The sequence below is a fragment of the Necator americanus genome, chromosome I, assembly GCF_031761385.1.
Source record: "Necator americanus strain Aroian chromosome I, whole genome shotgun sequence".
Classification (NCBI taxonomy): Eukaryota; Metazoa; Nematoda; class Chromadorea; order Rhabditida; family Ancylostomatidae; genus Necator; species Necator americanus.
In genome coordinates, this window is record NC_087371.1 from 11,859,335 (window position 1) to 11,872,027 (window position 12,693).

General features: G+C 39.6%; 1 protein-coding gene across 2 annotated transcripts; it reads right to left on the reverse strand.

Moving 5' to 3' along the window:
• Positions 1–1,288: 1,288 nt before the first annotated feature.
• RB195_005210 (uncharacterized protein) lies at positions 1,289–11,591 on the reverse strand (the record flags this gene model as incomplete). Of its 2 annotated transcripts, XM_064177565.1 has the most annotated exons (13): positions 1,289–1,452; positions 1,686–1,817; positions 3,151–3,273; positions 3,334–3,423; positions 3,486–3,570; positions 4,283–4,421; positions 4,505–4,577; positions 4,658–4,772; positions 4,833–4,955; positions 5,946–6,047; positions 6,806–7,007; positions 7,128–7,264; positions 11,454–11,591. In XM_064177565.1, 13 exons carry the CDS (start codon positions 11,589–11,591, stop codon positions 1,289–1,291), a joined length of 1,623 nt encoding a protein of 540 aa, XP_064034690.1. The 2 variants fall into 2 exon arrangements, with proteins under 2 accessions (XP_064034690.1, XP_064034689.1); XM_064177564.1 differs by lacking the exon at positions 1,686–1,817.
• Between the last annotated feature and the right edge of the window lie 1,102 nt (positions 11,592–12,693).

Genomic DNA, 12,693 nt, shown 5'->3' on the forward strand with positions numbered 1-12,693 from the left:
ACAGAAATCCTTTCAAATGATATATATATATATATATATCATAACAGCATTTGTGAAAGAGTTTATTTAAATAACACTTCACGAACATAATGATGCAGAAAAAAAGGCTGTTGTTTTTGCACCAACCAATATCTTCAATGCCACCAATTTCGTTGGCATTGATTTGTAGTAGGTACACGTTGAGATTCGGTGCTTATCTGAGATACCAATGTTTGTTTTCATGGGATGTTTTTAACCTGTTGTGTGCTTGTTTACATAGTCTTTCTATTGTCTAATTATTTATACTAACTTAGTTAGTGCACTCACTCCTTCTACTTCTTACTTGTTATAACGATCTCGTTACAGCTAGTCTTGATTTACTCTAGTTCTATTCAGTGTACGTATTGTCGGAGTCGTATTCTTACCAAATAGTTGCCGTTGAATTATATTGAATAAATGAGTCTTAGGTACAATTTTATGTCTCACGTTTGAGATTACTCGGTGTTCTGTGGTTCCGACGGTAATATGGCATATTCTGTCGTTTACATATCACATTTATTGTCTCATTATCCTACTTGGATAAAGTAGTTCTTTGTTGATTCACGCAGTTAAGGTGGATTTAATGAAATAAATAAATAAGCTCAAGGTATGAAGATATAGGTGACACCCTCGAGAATAATACAGAGGTAAGAACAGTAGACTAGTTCTAATCTTGATGGAGGCGCAGATCGAATACAGCTAATGTTTTGATGTCATTCCTCCTTTTCTCGTTAGTGTAGCCAGTGCGCTGCCTGAGCGCCGACTTCTATGAGGTTGATTTTTGCGGTGTTAGACTACTAAGAATTCGGGATTTTCGCTTTCGGCGTGATGTTCTTGGAAATCCAAAAGAGATGAAGAGAAGGAATACGCATACAGGACGGATACTGACGAACGATAAATATACATCTCTTTTGCTACAATTCAATACTTAATGATGTGATGACTGGTATATGTTCTAAAATTTGGTGATTTGGCATTATTTCAACTTCATTAGTTTACATTAACAAGTATGTACAACCAAATGGCAACGAAACGCACAACGTCAAGCGTAAAGCGTCGTCGAAAGATGAGCGACATATGAACGGACGCAGCCGACAGAACACGGAGGACAAGAACTGAGACATAGAGGAAGAGTGGAAAAGTAGACATTTAATAGGACCCATTACAAAGTGAATGATGGCATTTTTAAAAGAAGATTAACGTAATAGAATCCCTCAAAATGATTCGAATCTAAGAATTAATATGGCCACATGAGAATTTGTACGTTTGGTCAGCACTTTCCACAGGAATAGGCGCAATTTTCCCGCATAAAGATTGGCACAGTTCGACATAATTCTGGACGTTCGGCCACCCAACGCTTACACGCGTGGCGTAGATCGTAGCATGAACCCTCGGTGCCGTCGCCGAAACGGAACCTCTTTGCTGTTGGCGCTTCTGAAAGAGGTCAACTTATGGAAAGATCGAAATCCAATTCTCGCAAAATATTCAATCAAGGCACGGTCTGTTCACGTGAAATGGTGAGACGTCGATAATTTTTCGTGAATTGCTCGTCCTTGTCGTTGTTCCTATACATCACAAAAACAAAAAATTCGCACCTCTTCAGTACATAGGTCCTCGATTTCGTTTTGATAGTTATCAAGAAAGAAAACAGAAATTTTTCGACTCACCTTGTTCAGCTCCGCAAACTGAGGAAGTTGAAAAATTGCTTTGAAAAATTGCTTTTGCGACGATTTTATTCGCTAATCTGTTAATCTGTTCACTCAATATGATGAAGGAGAGTTTTGATATTGCTTTGATTGCTTCAATTGCTCACAAGCAGAAGTTTGTATTTGCGTTTTTGAACTGAAACAGAGATGAGTAGATGAACGCCCAGTCCACAGAAGAATCTGTCAATTACTTGCTGCACATATCTCAAATGTCATTTAGATCCAGTTCTCATTTACGTGCGCAATTAACCGCTCTGCAACCGTTTGCTTTTTTTGGCACTTTATTCGGAACGATCGGAAAAATGCAATGAAATCGAACAATTATGGACCAAATACCATACATTGGCATTTAATCCAAAATCGTTAGTGGGATTCTTCCGGACTTGGCTACATAGGAAGGAACAATTCACGAATCGGAGTAATAACGAATAATTGAAGAATCGGGGTGTTGATCACAAATCGCCCAAAAGTGGTATTGTTGGTCCATACTCATCAATCTTTTCAGCCTAGGTTAATTTCAGCAGCCACACCGAGTATAGTCGACAACACAAACTACATGAAGCTCCCTGCAGTTGCGTAAGGGACTATTCTTGAAACGGTGTGGTGGAACGTACTGGTTAGGATTGAAGGGGATCGAGTTGGGACCACTTGCCGCTGCAGCGATGGTCCTACCTCGATCCCCTTCAATCCTAACCGCTCGGCCCCACTGCACCGCTTCTAACGCAGCTGCGCCGAGCTTCATGTGGTTGTGAACCAGCTATACCAAGTGTCGGTTCTCTGTGTCTCATTTAACATTGGGATACTTTAATAACATAGCTTCTCGTAATTTTTTTTTTGCTTTTCTGTTTCTTTATTCTGATGCAGTTTCTTCATCGTAGATCATCTTCTGTTCGTTCGATCTCACTTTGTAACATTCATAGGAGGATTATTCGTAGGTAATTTCATAGGCTGGGCGCATTGGTTTAGGTGAAAACCAGCGTTTAAGGGATTTTTTTTCAGGTTATAAATAGGGGTTGAGACGTACTCATCAGGAAGCAAAAAGGTGAAATATCCTACAAATCCAAGAATCAGAGGCAAGTTTTCTCACCAACAGAACTGACCAAGTGAAACGACATCCTTATGGACATCGAAAGGACAGCTATCCTGGCGATATTCAGGAACTGGTGAGTTTTTTTTATTTACTTTTTTTTATTTACGGGGACTTCCCAGTTAATTGTTTTCATAGGTAAACTCATAGTCCAAATCTCTTTCTAAGCTCTTTGCTATTCGCAAAGCATGTTTTCTTCTAGATTATTATCACTGCTTCCCGAATCTCTGCCAGGATGCTGCAGAAGAAACTCAGCCCTTCTACATTGCTTTTGCCTACATTTTTCAAACTTATACTTTATTTTTTCCTGCAAATTGAAACTATTAATTCACAACGTACCGATTGCTTCGGATTTGTGTTGCACACGCTCCAATACAGCAGCTGCAACAACTTTGACACCTTCCCATGTTTCCTTTGCCGTAGGTATCAATTCCGATTCGCCAAGTATGAAACCATCCCAATCTGAAAGTATGGTCGCTGCCATGTGCCTTTCTAAAAAGCATAGCAAGAACAATTTCGAACTTTTCTCATCTGGACGCAATTCAAGGAGGTAAACGTATTTCACGCCTCCAGCATGTTTCGCCCAGTCTTCGCTGCCACCAGATGCAGGGTCTGAATTGTAGGTCTGTCGAAATACGAACAATAATAACTGGAAGCAAAAGAAAAAGGTTTACACAGAGTGTCTGCTCCACTTCCGACCACATATTTAGTGCCGTAGACTTCTTGAAGTGCTTTAGCCGCTTTCTTTCCTACATCGTACTGCAAATATTTGCAACAATTGAATTCACTTTCATTTGTTCAGAACGTAAGCCGCTAAGACAGTTTTTGTGTCTATTTTTTGGATCTTGTTCAAACCCTTTTTTGAATTAGTACATCCATTAGTGCCCGATTTCGCAAACTTTGTTCAAGAGCATAGAAGATAATAAGATTAGAAACACAGATGAAAGACTTTGAAAAACAAAAAGCGACACTAGTGATCCTTTGTTATGACCTTTGCAACCAGCTCATTTTGCCTTTTTTTTGGATCTATTTCCCAAATCATCGCTGTAGCGTAGAAATTGTCTCGAATTGCGTAGATGGGCGTGGTCGCACTTTTTTTTTGAACATTTAGCGCTTAAGAGTGTTGATGTAGAACGTGGACGTGTTCTCCTTTAATCTGATGTTTGTTCCGCGGATGGGAAAGCGTGAAAATTTTCGTGGTATTTTGGAATGTGGCATACACCAAATCTTGAAAATAAGCATTAAAGATGTTCACTTACTAGGTTTCTTCCTAATATTTCCATATAATTTATGTTTGTGCCAGTATGAAGTGTAGTTGAACTACAGTTCACAAATATTTCGACAACGGCAACAGAAAAACAGTTACTCAAAAGAAAGACTTGCAGTGCGTGTTCGCACACGCTAGCAAATTCGTTGATAGGAATTTACATAAATTAACTGGGAAGTTCCCGTAAAGAAAAAAAAAACTCACCAGTTCCTGAATATCGCCAGGATAGCTGTCCTTTCGATGTCCATAAGGATGTATCCAAATCTGGGAATAGGTATGTAGAGTGATGAAGGCATCTACACGCCCTTTATAGCGTCTTGAGAGGATAGCATCACGAACAGCTCTGTAGCAACACTACTTTATTCATTTTCCCAAACCAGTCGTTCTTCAACCGAAAATTGCGTTTGAAATGATAACTAGGCAAACCTTGCTTCTGGCTCACTAAAAGCGCCCGTTCCTTGATAGATCTCCGAGCAGGGATCGTCACTAGAGCCACTTTCTAGAGGTGGATAATTGATTGAAGGACTTCACAAGAAATACAAAGCTCAAGAACAGCGTCTTTAAAATCTTTGAATGAACCTTTAAAGTGAAAGTCAAAGTTTCGGTTGAGATCAACGCCTCGACAACATCGATTCCGACCCCAACTATCTTTGCGACATTGCATCGACGAACGATTCTTTCTCCACAAACGAATCTGCGGATATAGACAATCATTTGTATATTCATTGAAAAGATCTTGGTACTTAAAATTTACGTGAGGATTTGTGGAAGAACGCGTAAATTCGTAACCATCAGGATTTACGCACGGCACAATGACGAAAGTGATCTCTTCCAAGAGTTTTTTGATGCTAGGATCTGTCTGATGTCTTGACGTCAACTATAATGAGGAAATGTAATTGGAAGTATGGTCTAATACGTGAAAAGGAATGGTTATTTACAAAGAAACCGAAAAGAGTGACTTTTTGTGGATGTTATGCTAAGCCTTCATTTCTTTGTTTTAGAAAGCTTTACTTCTGCTGCTGCGTTCACTCAAGGATCATTCACTTGCATTTTTACGGCACGATTATACCACATGTATTTCTGAAATCAAGTTTCTCTCAGTATTCAAAGTTACATGGTTTCAGAATGAATCTTTTCCATTGTTAGCTGTCTTTATTTGCTTTGCCGAGCTTTGCCACTATGCCTCCGCACCCACTCATATCTTTCTGTGTCAGTGCACATTCTTCTTTTCCTGTTTTTGCTTCACTTAGATGCGAGAACATAAATGTGCCATCGTTTTGGTCTCTTAGGAAGTCGCCGGCTAGTAAGCACCATTTCAAGGTGGAGATTATATCCGCAGCTTGGCTAATCTTCTCAATCCTTTTGTCTTTTGTACCGGAATCCTATTAAAAAAAATGCGATTCTCTCGGAAGTCTGTCGGCGCTCTTTTGAAGTTCTTTTCTTAGGTCGTTCCTCATTCTCTCACGATCGTCGACGCGTGAGATTCTTGCGGAGAATGAATTATGCGTTGTCGCCAGGCGCATTATGTAGGGGTTTTTAAGAGAGGTGACATGCTTCCAGAGTTCACTAGATGTTGTTATGGTCATAGGTGTGATAGCGGGAAGCCACCCCTCCCCGGGGGGGGGGGGTTTTTCATGGGGGGGGGAAAAAAAAGGGGGGGGGCCTTTCCCCAAAAAAAAAAAAAAGAAGGGAAAAAAAAAAAAAAAAAAAAAAAAAAAAATAAAAAAAAAGGGGGTTATGGTGTTTGTTCTGCTTCGTATTTCTAGGTCCATTGGCCCAGGTTGACAATTGTTCATTGGTCGCAGTGACCGTTCACGCTTCATTTGCAATGAAGAACAGTGATTTTCTTTCGAGGACAATAGTATACCTGATGAATGAAGTAGAGCGCGGTGTGTGGAGCCGCCCATTCTCTTGCATGGATGCCGCCGTCGATCCAAAAGATGCGTTTTGTCCGATCTCGACTTCCAATCTGAAAAGAGAACAGCCATCAAGGGAATGAAGTCTTAGAAAACCTGATAGTGCACATTTGCTCGTGATAATGAGGATGCGAAATGTTTCGAATTATACATTATTTTGAACGAAGGGCTGTGTTGCTAGGTTTCAAATTTCTATTCGCCTGCTAGCCACATACAGTAGTTTGGGGACTCGGTCGCCCGGACTTCTTTCGGATTTTGTCGTTTTAAGCTTTAGAGGCTACGAAGAGCGATAAGTTTGCAGATAGAAATCGAATAGCCCGTAATATGAGCTGGACGAGAACTCGTACGAGTCCACATCAAGAGGTCTCGATGACTGGTTTTTTTTTATTGTCGTAAGAGCTTTTAATGAGATAATCTGTTCGAGAGACCACTCGTTTAATGAGTTCTCCCACAAGCAAAAAATGTATCATAAAACTCTGTTTTCGTGATATGCTTAGTATTTATGACCTTATAGGTTGCAATTGAAGACCAGTTCTGGCTTTAATCCTTTCGGAGTTGCTACATAGGTACCAGATTTGGCAGTCAGGATTAAGGCACTGACTTTATTAAATCGGTTGGAGTGGCAATTCACTACATAGTCCACCTTTGAGTTTATTAACCGTCAAGGTCCTCAATTAAGATCAGATGCTTTGGCGCATCCCAAAGAAATTGACCCATGCCATGTAGAATATCCTTATCCGTTAGCTTGTAACGTTCTTGAAGATCGTACAAGACAGTAATGGTGGAATGATTAGAGTAATTCTACTCTCACCTCAACACCATCAATCGACCTGCCCTCGTGTGAAATGCCAATGGAAATGAACTGCACGTGTTGTGGGTCATTCCTGGCCAGCGCGCGCATCCAAGAAACCATTTGACTGTAGGATCCATAGCGGTGGAAATCATAGAACGGCGCGGACGAGTCGTCGTGCAATCTTCGTGGCCATTCGCGTTTTTCCTTTGTTTCGATTAGTCTGTACATATTTTTTTCGAATTGTTTCGTTGAGAAGAATATGAGAAAAGGAAAGAACCGATGAAGCATAGCAGGAAAGTAATGGAAAAGGAACCAGGAAAAGAGAAAACGGAGAACAAACTTCTGCACATCGTTGACGGTCTTTAAATAAGCGATTTCATGTTTGTCGAGGTGTTGAAGAAGACTGGCCCCGACATTTTTGTCCACCATAACATCCCAAAATCCATTGAGGTTCTTCGCAGTCTTCCAGAAGTTCAGCTGTAAATCAGAGTTTGTAAGTGGTTGAACAGGTAGTTATCGTTGAAGTTAGAATGGCGTTTGAGCAGTCTGCACGATGAAATGCGGACGAACCTTATAATGCACAGACCAAGATAATAGTATCGTAGGAAAATAAGTGCAGAGGAATCTGAAGTTCTTCTTTGTGGTTCTAAAGCTTTTGTAGGAGTAAATTGTGCCTTTTGTTTCGGATTAACTCTTTTGATATTGCTTACCTCATTCTAAGCCCAAAAAGTGTTTTTAAAATCTGCAACACTTATGGTTGCAACTTAGCCTTCTCCCTTTCCCTCTTCCGCCTCTTCGCTGGTCCAGACTTGGTGGAAAGACGACCGGTTTCGTTAAAATTTTTAACTTTTAATCAGCTCAACTTCGTTCGAAGAAGGGAAAAGCATTAACTACCATAAGGCGCTCGCATTCGCCATCATGAGTCACAGAGGCTTATTAGAAAAACGTGTTCACTCTTAGTATCAGAAAGCTTGAAATCGTTTATACCATGGGTCAGGCAAGTTTCACTTGTCAGACGGATAATTGAGCATAATTTTGTAATGGTTTTTGTGGAGTTTACAGCTAGTGAACAGGGAGATGAACTAGTAGACATTGAACTCGATAAAACAGTATGAAAGATTCATCACAAATGAATGTAAAGTGATGTTTTTTTCGATATATCGAATTAAAGAATCCGATGTTATCGAACCCCACTGCCGTTTTCCAGTTAAAAGTGATGCAAATTTGTGTAGTTGATAGAAGTTGAAGAAGATATGCCAAAAGAGGCGCATCACGTTTCATAAACTTGATTTTTAAAAGTATTTTTACACCTTCATGGAGTTCAGGAAGCTTAGCATTGAAGAAGGTCGAGTCTTGAATTTGAGGATGAACACATGAGTTGAGGGGCACGAAGAAAGGCTAATTCTACCCAGGTTTAGATTTTTCAAAAAGATTTAGTTACTTTTATTTGGAGATAAAAGTTTTTACCATCCATTTTTTTGAATAAAATAAAAGTTTGATTATAAATTTTTTTGTGCCTTTCGGTCAGACAATGCCTTTTTTTATTTTATTTCGACAACAAACTTGATGGATGTCGAAAAGTTTCCGAAGACGCTAATGAGGAAAATTTTTTTATTTTGCGAAGGTATAAAAATATTAGTTTATTACGGTTTTTTGGTTGTTCAGCTAATTACGTTTGCCCTTTGTGCGCCCTGTAATGTGATTATTTTCTTCCCTAAAGAATAATTGCTTTCCGGGAAAAATTGTGCTTTCTGCAGTGAATTGGAGTAAACTCATCTGGCGCTGTCAAAGTCATAAGAGATACAACGGAGCTGCTGTGTAATGCTTTTTCCTTGGGCAACGTATAACTTCTTCTGAAGTTACAGCCCTCTTCCAAAAAAGTAACCATGATGCTGAGCACTTTTAAAAGTATTTGAGATTAGGTATTTCCGTGATAGACATAGATACACTAATATTTATGTGTAGTTTTCAAACAACAGAAATGATGCAAAGTACTTCGAATACAAAAAAGATAACTATTCAACTTATGGATATTAATGAGATTTTTTTCTCCGTTTTATGTTCCGTTTCTTTTTCGATGTTTGAAAATCAATTCTTCGACAACCAGCGAACAAGAAGCAAATCTCAAATTAGGTCTTTCAAAGAGTTTGGTAAAAACTCTCTATTTCCTACTTTTTGCTGTGTTATCAGTTGTAACCTTGAATGTAAGGAATGTTGCCACAGTGATGCGAAATTCCAGTTATACGGAAGGGATCATCGCCGAATCTTTTTATACAAACAGGTCACGCCTGGAGGCGACACCCGAGTGAAACTCGCCGCCGGCCACGCGACGTCATATGCCTGCTTATTGAACGAGATTTTTCGGCATTTTGACCTCTGCGGCAAACTGGTTCGTCCGTAAATAAAATTGCGAGTGTTAGGCAAAGTCTGCAAAAGTGCAGCGCGTAATTTTTGGGGAATTTCAATGATGCGGAAGGACGTGTTACACTAACTGTAGCGCACAACCTTAGAAAGGATTCGGCTAGAAGTAATGTGGTCACATTCGCGGTAAGGCACACCTAATGAACACATTTTTAGGATGGAAGCGGAAACTATTAAACTGTCAATTCGACATGGATACGCCGTTATAGATATGTTTATGCTTATGCAAATCCGTGATAAAGAGGAGAAAACCGTAGCGATCGGAAAAACACGTCTTGGTTGGCGGTCGCTGACATCAACAGTCGATAAGATCGGATCTTTTCCATGAACGCATAGATCAGTGCAAAATCAAATCCTTCTGAAAGTATCATGAGCGCTCGGTTTTGGTGTTTGTGGATTTACGTGACAAAAAATTATAGAGGCGAAAGGGACGTGTTCTAGAAGAGGAAATAGTCAAGATGATGGAGAAAGGGTCAGCGAAAAGGCTTGATAGTCAGATGACCCTGTATTACCGTATTGGTATATGTTACTGATATTCACATTATCACTCATATTATTATATACTATTTATTATATATATATATATAATTCATACTCATGTTGGTATTTTTACGGTTAATGAGTAAATCGAAATTATAGTTGATGGACAGTTAACCATTTAGAGGTTAAACCTTATCTTTAAAAACGTTGAAAGAATTAGACGGGGAAAAAAGACAGATCTGTAAAGTTAGGTTTTCTTGCAGGAAATGATGGAGTGTTAAGCCCATGAAACACGAAATAGAAAAAAAATGTCTTGTGTCATTATATTTCACAGGAAAAGAAACTAAATAATCCAAACAAATAGGCTGTAGGAGACTCATTCTAAAAGGAAAACCTAGAGGAGCCATGAAAGCCCTTTAGGTTTCTTATTCCTTGCCTATAGCTTTCAGGAATGTTCCACAACCTAACTTTCTTTGATTTGAATTAGTTTTTTACCCGTATTAGAAAAACAATTGTTAAAAGTTAAAGGAACAGTTGGTTCACCAAATTAGCATTTGGTTCTTTGCTTGATCAGTCAGTCGTGGAAACAACGGTTGAGTGGTTGATTAAGTTCAACAGCAGATTCCGGTCCCGACATCAATAGATTCCGTTCTTTTTTCTCGTCGATGAAGCCTTAAGTTCCCAAAAAGCGTTTACTGCGGCCCACTTAAGTTCAAGGTCAATACAAAGTAGAGGACAAACAAGACAATGCGGCGGGAATTTCCGGTGTAGAGTGACTTTTTTCGGGTTTTTTGAAGGATTGCTCTTGCTTGTGATTGATGTTACGCTGAGGACAGGGTCAGCAATTATGGTTCTGACATGCAACACTACAACCTACCATTGCATTGCGCCATACAAATACATTCTCTCATTGTGGTAGGCAAGAGGGCAAAAAAACCCAGGGAAGCTAGAACATTGCTATGAATATCGTTCTCAAGAATATTGGGCTGGTGCTGAAGGCCACAGATCTCATATCAATCATAAAGCCACCACTGCTGATTGGATGCTTCTACGCGAACCTGAAAAAAAGGACAGGAACCAAGACGGTCGTGCAGTGCCGACCTTGACACGCAGATGAGTGTATATTGAAGAATTCAAGAGAGGATGAAGAAAGAGTAAGACTTTTAGGGAATGGATTGTTTGAAATGCGGAAAAACATCACGACGAACTTGCGCAATTCTATATCCATGCGACATTGACCACGAATGAGCAAATACTAAATGGAATACGTTACCCGAATGCCGCTGTTAGTCAACTTTGGCAGAGTTCATTCAGGGGAGGGGATGATTCTGATAGGTCTTTCAAATCAAAGTGGGCGCTAATTAAATCAAACCAGGTCACGTTTACCATGGTACTGTGTATACCCAAGTCAAATATGAGACTATAATTGTTTTGTCCCTCTGAGTTACATTACAAGTGTACTCGTTATCCTTAGCCACATCCCAACATTTTATCAGAACGCTCCGTCTAACTGTGAAGCCATATGTGCTTTCGATCTTATGATTCTCTGAGACACAGATCAGCTCTATTGTCTATCTAAGGGAATTAGGCTCATTAAGTGGCACTAAACAGTCTTTTTAAAGAAAAAAAAAACTAAAAAAAACTGTTTTATGGAGAAATCGAAAGTGCGGAGAAATGAGATCCTGGATAGGTCAAGAAAAAAGAAGAAAGCAATGGATGAACTTGCCTCTAATGCGGTGGCGTTAGCGTAGAGTGCTTGGATAACCTGGAACTGAGTATCGTTTCTCGGTAAAAGGCGGTAGACACTGACGATATTGTCGTCGCTTGCCGGCAAATCGCCGACGACGACATCAATCGCGAGAAGCAACGTCGCGACGACAACCACATCGCGCGCTCGTCGCATGGCGACTGCTCCTGCGCCTCCGTCACCGGAGCGCTATTTCACGACGATCCAGTTTCGGACGTATGTGCAGGTTTTCGCCATCATCACCACCCACCCCCACCAGACCCACTATCACATCTTCTGTTGCTGCTGAGTGTCTTCCATGTAAGCATCACATAAGATTTGCATACTTTGAAAGATTTATTCGACCCGGCTAGACAAGTGCTCACGCAGAAAACAATGCGGTGAATCGAGAGACAGAGAGTGGAAAAGAAATATAAAACGAAGAACGACAAATAGACAAAGGTGATAGAAGCAGTGACGTATGAACAAGATAAATGGTTAAGGCAAAATTCAGAAATTGTTTTTACAAAGAAAAAAAAAGAAAACAAAGTGAAAAGAAATTAGTTTCTATAACAAAAACTTCATAGATATGTATTACAGCGAAATCTCGTACAAAAATGTACAGGCCGAAAATGTAAACACAGTGCCTACGTGACAGCGTATGATTGTGCAAGAAAAGAAAAGAAACTGAAAATAACACAGCGATGAGACATTCTTGGTCGGTTCACAATACGAGGTTGATTAAAAAGTTCCTCGAGAGAAAAACTTGTCAAAGTTGTAGCAGTTCGAAGCAAACACGAGATAACTCCACGGCAATTACACCATAGATGTTTCTCGTATATGTAGGTACTTGCCGTAGAGATGCTTCAAGAACTACTTAACACCTCAATACTATTCAACAATTAATTTTTGATGAGAACCGAGCAAACTAAAAAATCAATGGTATAAATCATCTTAAATTCATGACAAATGTTCAGGTATAGTGACGACGAAACTGCTGAAGAAAGTCCCGTGTTGATTTAGGAGGAAAACGCTACCACTTAGGAGGTGTTTGTAAATGACTACCGCTCAAATTTTATAAAAAATAACTGGTCATATGCGTCCAAATATCGCATAGTGCTTTTTATAAGATATTAGGAGGCGAAATGAGGAAGAAAACGCTATTTAGGCTCAACATCACATTAGTTGAAATTGTCTTAAATTGAGTTTTTTTTTACGCACAGTTTAAACTTGAGCGAATACTTCCTAAATGGTGGTGCTTTTCATCGATCTGTAAGTG